Consider the following 19,337-nt stretch of genomic DNA (forward strand, 5'->3'; position numbering starts at 1 on the left):
TAATAATGTGATCTGTTTCATGTTTAAACTTTGGGGGAAAAAAGGATGTTATCTGTAAATTAAGAATTTTTGTTCCTTTTCTCGCAAAGATGCATTGCTAACTTTGTTTCCATGAAATATGAATTTGTATCAACTATTTATCTGTTTAAAGATTTACGCCAGTAAAGTGTACAAAGTACATTCTTTGTTTCTTTTAGAAACATTTCTCATTTGGTGAAGGGAGGGGACAAGACTTGTACAACTTTGGCTTTTGTACTGTAAAAACCTACGGGGAAAACTCAGGCATTGAAGTCTTTTGTTGGAATAACGTTGCTTACAGATCTCACAGGGCCTTACAAAATAAACGTAGCAGGGAAAACAGGCATCTCATCGGTGGAAGTGTCAACCAGGTTAACAAGTCATGGCATGCTACTTTACTGTGAGGGCTGGGGAGTTTTTGGAGAAACCACTAGGCAAATCCATATTACAAAAAAAGTAGCACTGGGCCCACAGCAACTCCAAAACCCATGCGTAGTTGACCTTTTCATTCAAAACACCCAGCTGTTCTCTGTCCTCTGCACTTGCTCTGTCTCCTCATTCTATCTCAGAAAGACAAAGGACTAATGTGTGGTATATTTATGCCACCTAGTTTCTAGTTTTAACTTAAAGCATTTGCCTGACACCATTTTTTTGTTGTGTGTGTTTGGGTTTTTTTTAAGTACTCTATGATTTGAACATGAAAATAGGAGTTTACAGCACCTGCATCCTAATCCCAGTCTCTGCGTGCACTCTCCATAGCTTTGGGAGAAAAAAAAAATCTAGTTATCCACCCTAATTTTAGAGTCAGTAGAACTGAAATAATATGCCACACTGAAATTTCACTTAACTAAACCGTTTCCTCCTCAAAAGTTTCTAGAAAAATATATAGAGCCTAAATATATGTTAAATAACTTATGTATTCATGTATGTGTTTTTGCTTTGGCTATACGTTCTCTATCTAAGTTGAGTTATAAAGCCATGCATTTCAAATCTGTTGCCTTTGCATATACCAGCATCTCTAGACTGAAGCTTCAGTCTAGCACTTCAAGTGTGCAATAAGAACTATTAAAAGATGATTTCTTCATTTTTATGCATTTTTTTTCCTAGACTGTATTTAAATAGCTAATGGCCTCTGGAAGCCCCCTATAGGTGTAGTTACTAATTAGCAGGCATTTCATCTAACCTGCAGACATTAAGATTCTTAATGTTTTCAGTATTCTTATTTTAAATCGCTTTGGATATAAAATAAGAATTTAGAAAGAAAACCTTGGAGATCTGCTCCATGTTGAATAAAACCAAACTTACCTTTTCCTCATAGGCAGATTCCCGGCTCCATCACCGATCAGTGATGTTACTGACATCAACAACCCAGTGCATACTGGGACGTCTCAGTGGAGTGGGAAGTTGGTGATTGCAGGGCAGTAAATTCAGGGACCTTTAAAAGAAAGAGGTAAGACAGTCTAAAGGTTCTCTGAAATGCCTGCTAATTATGTTTGGGCATCCAGTAACTAATAGTTAGGCTTGGCTGTTTTATAGAAAAAGATCTCCTGACTCTATACAGATGTCCTGGGTAATGAATAAACAAACAGAAATAGAGCAGCGTATACATATGTTTTGTCTTTTATTAGACAAGTATTTCCTAATTGTCTGACAACTTCTCTTACAATAGTCGTAGTTCTATTGTCTAGGTACTTGGTATCTATTTTTAACAACAAGAGTTTGCAAAATATCTCATTTTCTTTCACAAAGTAGATAAAATACCAAAACAATATATAATCTGTTGCTTCATCCTATCACTGTGATCTTGTGAAGCTCTTGCTTGCCTGCATTGTACTGTTCTTCTTCTCTTGCTTATTTCTACTTAATTTTGTTTTAGAAGTTTGTAAGTGTCAATGCTTTCTCCTCTATCTTCTTATCTTCTGTTTCCCTTGAAATGAATTCTGAGGTATTACAGCTCTAGCAGAAAGCACCTATCTTCACTTCCATGCATGCCCAATGTCCATTGTATGGCACCAGTCTGGATGCAAGAGCACTTCTGATTCCCCAAGGGCATGTGGTTTGCTTGCCACCTTAATTGGAAATTGAAGCAAAAGCTTTGAAGGAGGAAGAGATTTTAAAAGCAGGTTTGTTATGCCTCAGGAACAGGACTTGTCAGGGGTACACATCATCTTACATTTTTGGTACCTTTTCCATTGCCTGGACAACCAAAGTCTATCACTTCAGTTAGAATATTAAGTATATTTAACATTATTCTTGAGCATATTTCAGTTTGTTCCACTGTGTATAGTATATTTTTGCAAAACCGTAAATCTTTCTTTCTAACGACTTTTCACAGACCTGACCAAAAGTTCTGTGAGCATATAAAGGATGAGAAGAGTGATGATTTCCAGAAGCGGTACATCCTTAAAAGAGATAACTCTAGTTTAGACAAAGATGACAACCAGGTAAAATACATATGGATTATTTCCTTCCACTTGCTGCATTTGACTGTGTATTTATACTATTTTCCTGTAGAATTTGACACTGTATCACTTAATTTAGATGAGAATACGATTAAAAGATGACAGAAGAAGTAAATCCATAGAAGAACGTGAAGAAGAATATCAGAGAGCTAGAGAAAGAATATTTGCACAAGATGTATGTATCAAAGAAAATCTTATGGTATTTTGTATGAATACTTCACACACATACATGCACGTGTGGTTTTTGTTAAAAGATACTTCTTTCCAGGAAATTTTCTGTTTCTGAAGGGGACTGAGCAGATAAGAATCATTAGTGTGGCTTGAGTGAGTTTTAAATGATATTGAAGTTACCTAGAAGTCTTCTGTTTTCTCTAATTACTACTGTATGAAACTCAAGCAACCTTCAAGAATTATTTTGGTGCATTATCTAGCATTGCCTATTTCAATGCATTATTTTGCCCTTTACTGAAATTTAAGTTATAGAGTTTTGGTACTGCAGTCACTTCAGCTGTTGTTCTGAGCAATAATTATTTAAAAAAAAAAAACAAACAAACCCAAACAAACAAAAAAACCACACACACAAAAAAAAGAACACCCCAACCACAAAAAAACCCCAAACCAAAACCAAAATGTTGGTTTTTCTCACTTGTGTCTATCTGAAACACATCTTATGACTGGTCACAGTAAAATGATATGAATTCCCTTATGTGAAATTTCAGTCAGAAATCTAGAAGTCTAGTCTCTCTTGACTGGAGTTATCAAGCAGGACAACATTGTAAACTATAATTCAATCATAAGTAATGATTATATTTAATTATATTGAGTGAAACGGAACAAATATGTCTTCAAAAATATGTGTTACTTCTAATAATCCACTTTTTCTGACATTTATCTGTAGCTCTTACACATCCAAAACCAGATTCTTGTTCTGAAGAAAGAGTAATGAGCTCTGAGAGGCTAATTTGCTATATCCAAATATTTTCCAAAAGCCTTCCCCCCCCCCCCCCCCCCCCCCCTTGTTCACCTTAGTTACGAACAAAAAGAATGGACTTTTGGATATAAAATTACCTTTTCCTTTTGCGTACTCATTTACCATGTATTGTACCATTAGAAGCTTTGTACCAAATGTTAGAAGCCACAGTCAAGGACAACGTAGTTGAAGTTAACAATAGCCTTTTTGATTGTATATTCTGTCTGCTTTTTAGCATATGCATACTTGTACCCAAAGAATTCAGTACAGTTATTGCAGTAGCCAGCGTCATCTTCTACTTCACACTTTCAAGCAGAAGACAAGGCAACTCAGGTGGTGTTAACAGACTTGTGAACTCACACATCAGCTGGAAGTTACATAAGGCAGCGAAGGCCCAATGGAAGAACTGTAACTTCAGAAAAATACTGATATAAACAGAATGCTCAGCGTTGTAACTATTCTAATGCTAACTTTTATTTCCTGCAGATGGGCCTTTTTATATTGTCTCTTTTTCCCCATAACATGGAAATTATCCACCAAAGAGGTTAAGTTTTCAGGCAGCTTAATATAAAGAGGATGCTATAAAAGTCCATGTATAATACAAAAGACTCCAAATTGCAGCATGTTTGTTACTGGACTGTAGTAGAGGTTCTAGATGCCATTCATATTAATTTCTACACTTCTTTGCCCCTCAGTCCCTGTGTTCCCAAGAGAATTATTTCACTGATAAAAGGTAAGAAAATTTGCAGTTTAATTCTGTTTCATTTTCCTACTTTCTTAATAAATATTAAGCTATCTTATTAAAATGTCAACAGAATCCAGGAGGAAGAAACTAATAGTACACAACAAAGACGACAGATACTTAGGTATTTGATGCTTTCTTTAAAAAAAAAATAAAATCCCAAAGTATTCTGCATGCATTTCACCTTTTCTTTTCTGTCTTTTTTTTTCTTTTTTTCTTTTCCCTTATTTTGCAATTGATGCTTGTGCTAAAAGTTTAGTTTATAACTTACAGAATCAATAAGGAAACATCAGGGAGATCAGCCAACAGCCATCAGAGCAGTACTGAGAATGAGCTGAAGTATTGTGAACCCCGTCCCTGGAGCAGCACCGACTCTGATAGCTCCATCCGCAATCTGAAGCCAGCTGTAACGAAAGCCAGCAGCTTCAGTGGGATATCAGTTCTGACAAGAGGAGATAGCTCTGGAAGCAGCAAAAGCACAGGCAGGCTGTCTAAGACAGGTATAATAAAATCTGTACAAATACATAGTTACATAGCAGTGAAGTACCTGATGGTTTGATACTTGATGCGTATTGCAGATGTGTACATATGTAGAGGCCTCAGTCTCGTAGGTGCTCCATGCATACAACTCCCTCTGGATACAGTGGGTGCTGCATACATAGAATGACTACAGACCTAGCCCTATAGTGCATAACTGCCTTGGAGAGCTAGAATTCAGGTAACAAATTAAATGAAGACTTTTGACTTTGGAAGTAGAATTTTAAAGTGCATTATAGATGGCTTTAAGCTAAATGCATTTCATCTCATACAAAGGATTTGAAAACATTTATCAACATAAGTGGTTTATACAAAAGAAAAATTTAGAGTTCAACTCTCTAGTTTCAGTGTGGCAAAGCTGCATTGTGCAATCTTAGGAAACTGTGCACTGCTATCCTACTAGCTAGGAAAAAAACAGCGTTAAAGCCTATGAATTGTTAGTTATATTTATTGTGTTATCTTTCAGTGCCATTGTTAAATTTAAATTAATATGGCTAAAAAGCTTAACTTTTACGTTGCTGAAAAATCAGATCAGTGGAACAAAGCGTACTGTTTAATTTTAAGATTCAGAAATGTTGGGGAAAAATACTCGTAAGAGTCTGGGTTTTAAAGATGTGTTAACTTGTAATTAATATCAAAACAAAATCTCAGAAAATATGGATATAAGTCTTCTGTTGGTCAAAAATGAAATTTAGTAAATATTTGTATTCTAAACGCCAACATAATTTGATCCAATAGATAATCTTGGTTGTGGAGAATTTTGAGGCTTGTAATACATGGGTGGGTTACGGATGCACTACTTCAGAATTTGAAGTAGAACTGTAAAAAAGCAGAACATTATTGCTTGCCTGTATTATGCTTGGCTTTGATCTTTATAAAATTTGTTTCTAATGAGGATCTGTTTAAATTTTTTGCTTTCCCTTAAACCACCACTACCTTATAGGTATATCACCACACTTCTATATCTTAATGCAGTAAACCAGTTACAAATTCTGGTTGTCCGTTGTATACTTGTACAAAAAAATACATTCCAAGGTACTTCTGCATATGCTGTAAAATTGTGCCATCATGTTGAGTTATTTCATTTAGCAATGTAGTAATACTATTTGACACAGGTTGAAAAGAAACTACAACCTGACAATAGTGTATATATAAAACACATTCTTAGAAATCTTTGTTTTCTAAATTGCAAGAACATAAATGGATTCTTAAAATTTCGCTGGAAACTTTATTTTGGCATTCTGAGAGTTAACATTCAAAGTTCAGAATGCCTATCTCGATGGTGGTTGCTTCACTGCAGTTACAGGTTGTGGTGATTTTGCATGTGTTGACATTGGTTTTGTTTGTTCATTTTGATCAAGGATGTAGTTGGCTTTAATTATGATGGCTTCAGCCTAATTTCTCTACATAATCTAGAAGTGGATACACTTGTAAACAAATCTAATCAAAGTAGCTCTGGTCAGGTGAAGATTGTTTTACAGAGCTGGGATATGCTATTTCGCCCAGTTTACAATTAATAGCTTTGTATTTCACTTCATCTAGCCATAGAAAAAAGGTTAATAGCATCAGCAAATGCTTCAAGGTATACTCTTTTCATACACACAAGTAAAAGGGTTACAATTAGAAATTTTTCTGAAGGACTGCAAAGTAACTTCAAACAGTAGATAAATTTCATCACAGCCCTTTTTGAGTCTTGCTTTCTCTTCTAGATTGTATAGAGGCTGCTAATGAAGAGTTCTTAAATTTAAACAACTATATTCTGTTTCCAAGTACTGCAAGTATCATAGCAAAGACTTAATAAAAAGTATGATAAACTGTATACCTAGAGATCTAGGTATACAGTGATCTAGGAACAGTGCAGTTCTACAGACGTCTCCATATAGGACTTTTGGAATATCACTTCTAGCTGCATGCACTGGCTTTCAGAAAGCTCAGGGTCTGGTTCTCCACTGCCTTGCAATGTTTATAGTCATTCATATCTGTAAAATGATTACTGCTTTCAATCAGCTATTTCATACTCCTTTTGAACTTTGAACTGTTGCATAAAACTAGGCTAAAGCTACCATATTGCCATAATTTTTTCCAGCTGTATTCTTGATTTCAGTCTGCAAATTGTCAGAGGAGGAAAAAAATAGTTTGGGGTTTTTTAGTATTCTGCAATTTGTCCAGCAGGTGAGTCAGAGATGATCTCTGACATCTAGTAGTAAAAAGAAAATGGTCATTGCTTCATGCAGGCTATGTTTACAGAGCATGTGAATTTAGCTAGCGTATCTGAAGGGACATTGGGCCCACTGCATCTGCATTACCCCATGGCCTGCACATATGCAATAGTTGTAGGCTGTGTGTTCATCACTTCGATGTATCCAATTGATACATGTGCATGCATCATTTTGGAATAAGTGATCAATCACTTCAATGAATTGCGGATGAACTGAACATTAGCACATGTGCATATGTACAGGCATGTATTTTCTGTCCAGAAAATCAGAGCTGGATATGAAAGCCTCACTTTACAGTGCAAAGCAGTGCTGAATTGACCCTTAGTTCACAGAAGGAATCTTGTAATGGTATTCCAGGGGAGATGAAGGGGGAGTTCATTGAAAAGGCCACTGTTTAATAATGTACTTAATGCTGAGCTTTAAGGGTAAGCATTTACAAGTATATATTTTAAGTGAGCATGATGTTTCTGTCTCTAGGTAAAAACAATTTCTCATTACTCCTTTCCTAGGTTCAGAGTCTTCTAGTAGTGTAGGGTCATCCACGGGTTCTCTTTCTCACACCCAGCAGCCTCTTCCAGTGCCAGCTCTAAGCAGCCTTCTCATGGCACGCCTGCCGTCTATCCAACTGTCAGCACTAGTAACTCTCTTTCCTTTGATGGTGGCATAAGCGGGCAAGTGGCACCTACTAGCACTAGCTTCTTTTTGCTTCCCTTGGAAGCGACAGGCATACCGCCTGGCAGTATTCTGATCAACCCTCAAACAGGTTGGTACATGCTTGTGGATGTTTTTGTTACAATTGAGAACTTGGAGAAAAATGCACGAGTGTTTACATAAGACTGAATGTCAGTATTGTCCTTTCTTTTTCTCTTTATTTTTTTTTCTGTGGTTGTGTTTGTTCAGTGCAGTTAATTTAAAACGAAAGCATGACTCTAGGACCAAAGGAATAAGTAAACTCACTTGATTATTCTCTAGTAGAGTTCTAACTTATACGTAAAATTTTAATAAGTGACTTGCACAAAATATGAAAATCCTGTGATTTATTATCCAGAATGCAGAATAACTTAACTGAATTATTTTGGCTTTTTTCGGGAGAGGGAAAAGTCTTTCCCAGTGCTACTATAAAACAGTTTCAGTGAGGGGAGAGACCCTGAAGAAGTATTCATATTGACTTGAAAGAATTTATCATCCTTCATTTTGTTTGTCACAACATATTCTTGTGTCTTTATGCTCATGACACTGACTTAATACAAGTGAAAGAAATAAGCATGAGATTACGTGCTATTTCTAAACTCCTGTTTGTCAGTTTAAAACGGGATTAAATCAATGTTGGCGTAGTTGGCCAATAGTGATATTTTTAGTAAGTAGTAGGAAATTGATACTTCATAATATAGATGGAAGGAGATATGTAACTACTTGTCTGGATTAAATGACTAGTTAGCATTCTCTGGGCAAACTTTTACTTTATTGTGGACGTTAAGAAATCCTGAAAATTTTAATTTACCTTTTATGTAACACATCGTAATCTTTGGAAAATTATTATATTTTAGTTTAAAGATTTATTTTCCTTGTAGAAAAGAAAATACTTCAGGATATATTTCCCATCATTCTGTAGATGGACTTTATTATGTTTGAATATAACTGCATGTGATGTTTTAAACTAAATTTTTCTCATTGGGGTTGTTAAAATGATCAGTTATTAAATTATTTCTCTTCTATAACTAAAAGGTTTAATATTGAAATAGATAAACTTCTCTTTTTCCTTAATATAAATCAATTGCTGTTGTATACAAAATTTGAGATTTCTTTTTTATTAATGATTCTGCATATTGATATGCTGCTTAAGGTTTCTCTTAAATGCCTTACTGTATAAATGAATAGTTTAAGCCAAACCTGCTAAAAAATTGGTTACAAATGACTAGCTGTAGCATCTAATTTTCATAGATAGCTATTGGATTTGGAGGAGGATGTATTTGTCATCTTAGATCTAGGTTCTGGACAATAGCACTATTGACTCAATTGTTCTAGTTCTAATATGATAGTTGTACGTCTCATACATGAATTTTCCATTGTGTGTGTGGACCATCTGAAGACAAATACGATTATTGAACAAGTTTTGCTAGAAAAATAAGTGGGTTTAGTGTTTGTATACACTAGAGTACTTTGTACTCTACATTAAATATGAAGAATGTTGGCCATCATTTTTTGTATTATGAGTTTATAGCATGACCATGCTAAAATCTTTAGAGTTACTGTACAGCAAAACAGATATTGTAGGCACTGAAACGATACCATCAGCTTGAAAGTGATTTCATGTAAAACATGATAGAGTTTTGTAATTTAAAAAATAGCAGGTTTTGAGTCATCTTCATTTCAGTTATGTGCTTGTCAATATTTTGCATGTGATTAGTTTCACTTTCTTCCTCCTGTACTGTTGGTCATTTTCCCTGTTACATTGATGGGACTTCCACAGAGCAACAGGGAAGGGCAGAGAAACAAATGTGATTGTGAAAGTTTTTCATCTGAAAGCATCTTGTACTTGCACCCCCCTCAGAAAAGGCAGCAGAATTGTAGACTTGAATCTGTTTGATATTCATTAAAGTTAGCGTGATTTTCAAATTGTGATTCTTCCTACGTTTTATCCATTTTTAATGTATTTAAACCAGTCATTAACAGTCTTTCATAACAGAAGATTATGTTAATATCTAATGAGTGTTTAATAGAAGTACACTTCCAGAACAAGGAGTATCTAGGTTCAGATAAACTTTCGACTTACAATGTAGTTGAATCATCATATTCTGTAATTGTTCATCTGGCTTTATTGTTCCAAATGACAGTCAGAGTTCAAAAAACATAGATGAGTTTCTCAGCATTTCTGACAGAGGATCTCATCACCTTAGGTCAACAGAGTCATTCTTCTCGGTAGTTGAAGACAGTAATTAGGAAGGGACAGTTCTTATTCAGGCACGACAGGAAACAAGTTAAGCTCCCATGATTACCAGAAGGTGGTAGAAGGAAATAAGAAAATCTGAATCTCTATTTATGTGAACATTCCCAAGTCTTGAGCATTAAAGAGAAATCCATTAAGCTAAATTGAATATAGCTTGATCACCTGCAGTCCAGCTGCATAATACGTAGCTTATTTTTGCAAGTCTGTTCAAGCTTCCTGTCTATCTTTTGCATTGCCTCAGTCCTCTCTTCAGGAACTTTTACACTTTTATGTTGGCCAGTTGCATTTAAATATGATGGGATGAAGAAGTCTGAAGGAGCATTAGTCTACTTCGACAGGACCCTGGCTAGGGTGCAAAGGCTTTAGTCTCAGTTTATACCTTTCTGGAAAGAATCTCAGACAAGAAAATATTTATATCTGAGGAGAGAAAAATTTACATCAGTATTTGGACCTTAAGCATCAAAATAAGCCAATGCAAGACACATGTCATTAAGCAGCTAGACACAGGTCCTTGCTAGCTAATCTGTTGTTCCTTTGATTTGTTTTGTTCTGTTTTTTCCCAACCGAGGCACCAAAATAAATCGCTGTTTGTTTATAATTTGCTTTTAAGTAGTTTATTTTTTAATTTTTTCATTAGTCCACTGCTGTAATACTGAAGTTGCAAATTATTAAATAGGAGAATAATACTACATTATTTAATTTGAAAGCTAAAAGCCAATTCATCTTTGAATAGGAAAAGAGAGTCCTTTAACAGTAATCTCATTAGCAGTTATGGGCATACCATTGCAGCTACTGCTTTATATATATTTTTTAAAATATTTGCCTTTAAGCTCTCCTGTGTTGTGATTGGTGTTCAGACTGATTAAAGGACATTCATTCAATTGCCTTTTAAAAGGTCCTTAAAATGGTATTTTTAGTAGTGTTTTCCTTTATTACTCCTGCCCTTTTCAATCCACTTAATTAAAAATGAGTTTTAAAGATAAGCAGGATACAGCAAATATTTATCTGTGTTCACAAAGTAAAGACTGGGGTATCTTTTGTTTACCTTAAATGTTTTGGTTTTTAACTGCATGTGGTTTGTCAAATGAGGCCTGTTTAGTCATTGCTATTATAAATGTAGTTGTGGGGATTTGGCATAAATCTGTCATGTAAAACAGTATGACTTATTTTCAAATTTTACTATTTTGTTCATTTTGCCTGCTGTAAATACATTTGTCTTTATTTTCTCCAAACTTAGAAGATGCAGCTGGCTGTCATTTGGTTGTTTGTTCTCTTTCAACTTTTCAGGTCAGCCATTCCTTAATCCAGATGGCACTCCAGTTGTGTACAATCCTCCTATGCCTCAGCAACCTGTTAGGACCCAAGTGCCTGGACCTCCGCAACAGCCACCTCTTCCCGCACCACCTCAGCAACAGCCAGCAGCTAATCACATCCTCTCACAGGTGCACATGTCAAATACATGATGCTTGTATTGATGACTGATACTGTCATATTGCTGTCTGATAACAAGGGATCAGTAGGTTTGTTCTGTTGAAGCATAGGTTAAGAAGTAAGAGCTACACAGGTATGGGTAACTGGACTTTTTCCCCCACAGTCCTCAGAACTATCAGTTCTGCTAATAACTGAACATGGTAGGCAGCCTTTTCTTAGAAATATAGAAGATATTTTGGTATGAAAGTGTTATGGTATCAAGAACGTACCAAGCCTAGATTGCTCTGGAAAAGAGGCCTGCCTTCATCCTTAGTCACGCTGTGTGGTTACTCCTGGCATTAACAGTAATATAGTCAGCAGTCTGGGAAGAGAGTTAATCCAACTGAAATCTTTCTCTCCTTGTCTTAAGGTTATTTTTCAGCCAGATGAATTCTTGGGCTGTACTGCACAAGCAGGACTCACAGCTCAAAAGAGGTAGCTTAGGAGTGGTAGAGTATGGATGCCTCTTTAGTAGCACTTTTGGCTTATTCTGCTCACAAAACTGCACACTGAAGTACAGGATATATTTTACCCTCATCTTGTACAAGAGGAATTTAGTAAAATAGGCCAGATCAAAGATGACCTCAGCCTTTGAAGAAAAAAAGAAAAGCAAAGAGTGTGTATGGGTAGGAGAAGGGAGGGTTCTACCTCTTTTCACAGCAGTTATTTCAGGCACCAAGCTACTGGCTGTAGTCTCCTGTGGTATTTTCAAATTGTTCTCAAATTTTATCAAAAAGTTATTTATAGAACTTCATCTAAACCTTTATCTTTGTTCATTTTCCCGGTTTAAATCTTCTGTTCAGTTTACCTGTGTATGCCACAGTAGAGATGGTCTGTTTTGAAAAAGGCTCATTTGTACTCTTTCTCCGTATCTAGTTTATGGAAGTGTGTATGTGGTATTTGTAGTTTTCGTCACAAATTCCTTACTACTTCTATGATTGCCTTCTCAATGGATACTGGAGTTGAACCTGCCCGAAATATTATCAGCAATGATACCTCTGTAATGTTCAAATAACCACAGTCTAGAGAAAATATTTTAGTATTGTTGAATAAGTGAAAGTAATATGTTTTAATCTGTGGTTAGTAGTAAATTCATTCTGTCTTTAGACGCTTTGAAACAGCTTGTACTTAGAATGCATGTGTAGTTTTTATTTTATAATTTCAAAAAAACTCTCTAAAAGAAACAGTAAATGTTAAAGAGAAGCAATTTGCTGACTTTTAGCTAATATAATGTATAACAAATAAAGCAAATGTATTTCTGCTGGGAGACTGAGATATTGAAAATTACTTCTGTTTTACTTCTATGCAGTTTTGAGCTTAAAAAAAGAAGTATCCGTTCCCTTTCTGGTAGTGGAGCATAGTTGCTTTTTTCTATTACAAAAGACTTTGACTTCGTTTTCACTTCTCTTACTCTGATGTTAACCATGTTTATAAACCTGTTATTTCTTCAGCCTATGCGGCCTCTGCAGCCTTCTTCCCAGCCTGTTCAGTACTCTGCAGTCTCTTATCCACCCCCGCTCCTGCCAGTCTCCTCTACACAGCAATATTCTGTGGTATTATATCTTCTGTTCATCTCCTCTCTGCATGGGTTAATCTTTAGTGGATGCTGACCTTTGCTTGGTTGTTTGTAAGTGGTGTGCGATACCAGTGTAATGACTGGCTAGCTTTTCAATCACAGTAAAATATTACCTGAGTGGGGGAAAATAGTTCCTGAGATTTTAACTTATCTCTTTCAAGTTCAGCAGAAATGTATACAATTAAGGCTATATCTATATATCTCTGTATTTAGATATTTAGATATATATTATTTCCCTTTGTAAAGGAACAGCTTTTCAATGCTATTGTTTTGTTAGCCAGTCAGTACCTTTTTTATGTCTCTGGACTAACCTCTTTCCATCCTTTCTTGTTGTTTCTTTGTCTGCTTGCTCTTCTGATGAACCCTAATACATTTTGAGGGATCAGCGATTCTGGTTTTTTGAGGTTACCTTTTTCTAGCCTCTTTGCCAGAACTTTTAACACTCCCTCTTCGCTAGCATCCCTTGTTTAATAAATAGAAGCTGGAAATGAAATAGCTTAGTCTTTTGTGTTTAAAAACCAAAACAAACAAAACCCCCACACAAATTGAAACTGAAACCTAGTAAAGGAGAAGAGTTATCCAAGGCAGAATCTGAACTAGAGTCCAGGTCAAAAATTGAGGGTTCCCAACTCCCCAAACTGCTCTGATACTCTAATGAATACATGGTTATGTGGCAAGGTTTTGGTAGCAGTGGGGCTGCAGGGGCGGCTTCTGCGAGAAGAGACCAGGAGCTGCCCCCATGTTGGACAGAGGCAATTTCAGGCAGCTCCAAGACTGACCCTGCGCTGCCCAAAGCTGAGTCAGTCATCGACGCTGGTGGCGTCTCTGTGATCGTGTATTTGAGAAAGGGTAAAAAAACGCTGTGCAGTAGCCATGAGGGAGAGGAGTGAGAAACAACTCTGCAGACACCAAGGTCAGAAGGAGGGGGAGGAGGTGCTCCAGGCGCCGGAGCAGAGATTCCCCTGCAGCCCGTGGGGAAGACCATGGTGAAGCAGGTTCTCTCCCTGCAGCCCTTGGAAGACCATGGTGGAGCAGATATCCACCCTGCAGCCCACCCTGCAGCCTGTGTAGGATTCCACACCGGAGCAGGCAGAGATGCCTGAAGGAAGCTGCAGCCCGTGGAGGGCAGGAGCAGGCTCCTGGCAGGAGCTGTGGCCCATGTAGGAGCAGGTTTTCTGGCAGGACCTATGACCCCGTGGGCGACCCACACTGGAGCAGTCCGTTCCTGAAGGACTGCAACCCGTGGAAAGGACCCATGCTGGAGCAGTTCGGGAAGAAATGTAACCCATGGGAAGGACCCTCATTGAAGAGGTTTGTGGAGGACTGCCTCCCGTGGGAGGGACCCCATGCTGGAGCAGGGGAAGAGTGTGAGGAGGAAGGAGCAGCAGAGATGAAGTGTTATGAACTTCATAACCCCCATCCCCCTGTGACACTTGGGGGAGGAGGTAGAAGAGTTGGGAGTGAAGTTGAGCCTGGGAAGAAGCAGGGGGGTTGGGGAAAGCTGGTTTTAGTTTTGTTTTTATTTCTCACTATCCTACTCTGTTATTAATTGGCAATAAATTAAATTAATCTTCCCCAAGTCGGGTCTGTTTTGCCTGAGATTGTAGTTGGTGAGTGATCTCCCTGTCCTTTTCTTGACCCATGAGCTTTTCATCTTATTTTCTCCCCCTGTATTGCTAAGGATGGGGGAGTGATAGAACGGCTTGGTGGCCCATCTAGGAGCCAGCCAAGGTTAACCCACCACAGTGTTATACAATAGCTATTTTAGTATGTATTCAGAGTTTTATTTTGTTATTATTTTCAACATTAATCAGAAATGTCTTCTAATAATAGATACAGAGTTATCTGAATTCAATAGCCTGCATATAATTAAAACTATATTGTAACTGTTATCTGTACTTTAGATATACAATTCTAAAAGGAATTGCACTTCATGGAGGGTGGTTTTTTATTAGTGATGTTGTTTCTCATGTTATTTTAGAGTTTGAATACATGTGGACTGCAGTCAGTATAACTTACCTCCTTAGTAATGAAATGAGAATGGTTTATTAACCAATGTGAGCTTCCTATGTGAGTTTAGTATATGACTAAGTTGCTGTTAGTAGCAGCTAGTTCAGGTGTCTCTATGCTACGATTCACAATCATTGTTAGGCATATGGTTGTTAAAGCAGAGAATGAAACTCCTTCCAGGTTTATAATAATTTCAAAGCATTTCACATTCAGGAAATGGGTTCAAATACTAAGTGTGCTGGCAGTTTCAAAAATGTATTCCTGCTTAAGTAACATAGTGAAAATGATTGATGGGCTTGGTTCATAATCTAAATGCAACACATCTGTAGTTGGTACGAGGAAAGTTTGCTTTATCTGTTTATTGGTAATACCATGTTTCAGTGGTTAATCATGCTTGTACTACACATATTACTGTAGGACAAACTGACCAGATCAGAATTTACTCATATTGGTAGTGTAACAGAAATAAAGGTGTATTGCTTGGGTCTGTCCTTTGAACATTTTTAGAGGTAATATTAACTCATAATTAAATATCAGTATCTGCTCTCTAAACTAGGTATTATGAAAAGCAGAATGTAAAATCCGATGTAGAAAAGCATTATAGTTGCATTAATAGGCATCATTAAAGAATGAAATGCCAAAGGCAAAGTTAGATTGTTGATCTAATTAAAATAGGGCTTTTTAGCTGTAAAGGTATTCTAAATAAAGTTTTAGGTGCAAATTCATATTTCTAGTGATAATTAAGAATGTCTTTGGCCTGGGAACTATAAAATTTCATCATAAAATGTGAACATAGCTAATCAGTAAAAGATAGGGCTTGCGCTTACTCTTTCTTGATTAACTCCTATCTTCTTCAGGATGATTAAAATATTTTTAATGTTCCTCCATGTTTGGAGAGTCCACTTTTGAAGTATGAACCAAATCTTCCTATTTAGCAAAAAAATACAATACTAGTGATCACTTCTAATTGCCAGGACGTTGACAATTTGATGCTAAATTGCTTGTAAAGAAAAGGAGCTTGGGGTTACATAATAGAATTTTCAAATTTCACAGAACTCCTGCAGTGCTCAGTGCAATCAGTATCACAGTTTCAGATGTTAATAAAATACAGATAGTAGGTAACCACTAGAATACATTTCTTGCAGCTGTTACTTGATTTCAGGCTAAAAAAAAATTAATCCTTGCATGTAGTATAATACCAAGTTAGAGGAATGTACCTTGTTATTCAGGATTAGAGCCTCATTAACTTAAGCTCTTAAAACCAAAAATTACTTTAGCAATACTAATGCCCTCTGGTATTTTAACTGGGGTTAGATGTTTTCACTCAAGCTTTGGAGTCCAATCAGAAAATGTTAGTGACACAAATTATGACTTCATTTTTGACAACTGAATTCTTACAATAAGTAGATAGAGGCAGATGTAATCCAAAAATCAAGTATTTGCAGTGAAATGAGTGAAGTCTCTGAACGTGGATGTTCTCTCTTGCTGTCAGCCCTGAAGATAATCTAGTACTGTGTTCCATCTTGTTCTTTCCTGTTGTTCTTTGGCTGATGTTGCTAATGCACAGTAATTTGAGACAGGCATATCTGAAACTTACTGAGGTATTTGGCTATTTTATTCTTTTTGTCTTGAATGTACATTTGTGTGTGTAACTTCTCCTTTTTTTAACTATTACAGCAAGACAACCTAGGATCACAATTTAGCCATATGAGTCTTGCCCGCCAGCCACCTGCTGATCCAGCTGAACCTCATACTGCTATGTTCCAGTCCACTGTAGTCCTCCAGCCCCCACAGCAGTCTGGTTATATCATCGCAGCTGCTCCACCTCCACCACCCTCTGGCCAACCAGTTTCTGCTCCGGGCTACTCGACATCTAGCCACCCTGTCAACCAGCAAGTACTCCAGCAGCAGGGATATATGCAGCAACCTGTGCCACAGGTACAATGGCTCTGTTTCCATCCTCCCACAAGCTATGTTTAAAAAACTGATCATGCTGTTCTATTGATGAGCTTTTTATACGGTGTGGGGCTCCCTGTAAATTGCAGCTGTGTGCGTTTATTCTGGGGTTGGGGTTTTTTTTTTCTGGCTTATGTGCTTTGAAATGAATGACTTCAGTTTACGTGAGGAGCAATAATCACCCGGGTTTCCCTATTTGCCTATAGCTGGGAAAACGCATGTTCTGCATAGTCTTCTAGTGTCTCAGATGTTTCTTTGTGGAAATTGGGAATTGTTACTTCTACAGTCAAAGTAGAAGAAATCGGCTGTTAAAGAGGGAATTTATGTAGTATAAGTATTTTTAAATTGCTAAACTATTTAACATTAGTTGCACCTTTTAATAAGTTTTGCAGCTTCTTTATCATGTGATTGTTTTTCCGTTTAGATGTCTGCCTTCTATAAACTTGCAGATTGTGAATCTCTTTAATTGTTGTTCATTTTTTAGATGCCAGCTTGTTATTGTACTCCCAATCAGTATCCGCACTCCAGTCAACAATACCGACCCGTCTCTGTCCATTACAACACACAGCAAAACCAACCATTGGCACAGCCTGGACAGCAGACAGGTTTGTTGAACTCTTTCAGCATTTCCTTAGAACACCTCGTGTGCGTTTTCTCCTGGTTTTGCTTTTTAAACTTATTTTGCTGTAAAATTTCAAATAAAGTAGAAGTTCAAATATGGGATACAAAGTGTAACTAACCTAAGGTGGAAAAATTTGAGTCAGTTGTTCATGAAACGTGAGATTTGAGCCATTGCTATGAGTGGCTCATGCTGGAACTTTAATTACAGGGTAATTTTTTTTTTTTTTAAGTTTAGAACTGAATAATTTAAAAAACTTGTAACTTAGTAACTAACTTTTTAGTAACTTGCAAAGTATGATGAATCAGTACCTTTAAATGATGTAACATTGCAGAGATGTACCTTAACTGAAAGTTCTAAACAAAAGATACTAATTTTACATGTTGTGGCATGAGAAGAGTGCTATGCAGAAGATACTGGTGATCCTGCTTTAATTTGTCTTTCTGTCCTATGATTAAGGGTATCTGGGTATTGAATAGAATACATAATGAGGCTTAAGTGGTTAGAATTAGTTTTCTGCTCCTCCTGTTTTTAGTAAAGACTTTTTTCAACTGTTTCTGAGTTACCTTTCTATGAATTGTTATCAAGCTGTATTTCTGTCTCCTTTCTTTCCTACTGTCTTTTTTTCCTTACAAATTGTAACTGTAGCTACCACTATTCTGATAATCTGTACTTAAAAATATTGTTATGACTTCTTCAGTAAGGTTTGGATTCCTGAAACAAATTTACTTCTGAGTAATATCTTGACTCACAGTCAAAACTTCCAGAAGTAACTAGTGATGTTTGGAGGCAGAGATCCTTAAAAATCAGGCTTTTATACCGTGTCTTAGTTGAATACATTAGACTTAGTGTCCTTTTGAGTTTCCTTCAGGAAGAAGGATTTTTTTAATTCCTCCCCCTGCCCCCAACTATGTGTTGCTCTACAGAAATAGGATGAAAGATCAGCTTTTACAAATATTAACTGGATTTCTTTATAGCTGTTCTATGAAGTAGCCTGTAAGAGGGATGGCTCCTTCTTCTGCAGTTCTTCTAGGAAGTGCTCCAATAGCGGCAACACTTGAAGTTGTTATTCAAGGTTCAGTTCACAAATTTACATGGGATTATTTCATTGCAGAATCATCAAGATGTGATGCCCACTTATGGTAGGGTTGTCAGATCATTTTAAAATACTGTTAGTACCTGCTTACTGCAAAATAGATCACCGCTTTTCACTCTTCAGAAGTGAAAGTATATTGACATTTTTTCAAAGGAAAACAAATTACTTGTTTTTGCAACTTGTTTTATCCACTGGTGTTAAAGATGTGTTATCCAACTGTGTAACACAACCTGCTTTCCTTCCTCAGAATTTTTAATACCTACTTAGTAGCAAAAAGTCTGAGGCTCCACTGAGGTTCCTTCCCCATTTAAGGGGACACCGTATGTGAATAGCACACAAACTCTCTAAATCGGAGAGAGCCCAGTGTATATGTGTAGCTAAACAAAACAATCTGAATTTGAATGCATGGGGTGACGGTGCATCAGCACCAAGATCCAAAGGGAGGAATCGGTTGCTATTAGGTAAGTAAGTTTCTTTCTTGTATGTTTTTAGCTCTTCATGTTTTAACTGAATTTCACTGCCTGTAATGTGGACAGAGTGAAAAGCATCAGCACCTAAAATCTCCCTCTGTGTCCTAGAAGAAATAAAATAATAAAAGCTGTGCAGACAGCTACGTTACTGCTTTGATAATGTGCCTCGTACCTGTAACCCTGACATCAAGGGATCATGTTTAAGTAGTGAAGGGGTGGTCCAGCCAATAATTCCATTCAATCCT

General features: G+C 36.8%; 1 protein-coding gene across 1 annotated transcript in view; it reads left to right on the forward strand.

Moving 5' to 3' along the window:
- R3HDM1 (R3H domain containing 1) overlaps positions 1-19,337 on the forward strand; it is a 55,038-nt gene that overhangs the window by 20,069 nt on the left and 15,632 nt on the right. The window contains 11 exon segments of the mRNA XM_050899469.1: positions 2,354-2,462; positions 2,560-2,655; positions 4,146-4,183; positions 4,266-4,316; positions 4,466-4,692; positions 7,458-7,535; positions 7,538-7,711; positions 11,183-11,337; positions 12,817-12,918; positions 16,629-16,889; positions 17,392-17,512. Of these exon segments, the coding sequence (XP_050755426.1) occupies positions 2,354-2,462; positions 2,560-2,655; positions 4,146-4,183; positions 4,266-4,316; positions 4,466-4,692; positions 7,458-7,535; positions 7,538-7,711; positions 11,183-11,337; positions 12,817-12,918; positions 16,629-16,889; positions 17,392-17,512 (1,412 nt within the window).

This window comes from Gymnogyps californianus, chromosome 7 (genome assembly GCF_018139145.2).
Source record: "Gymnogyps californianus isolate 813 chromosome 7, ASM1813914v2, whole genome shotgun sequence".
NCBI lineage: Eukaryota > Metazoa > Chordata > Aves > Accipitriformes > Cathartidae > Gymnogyps > Gymnogyps californianus.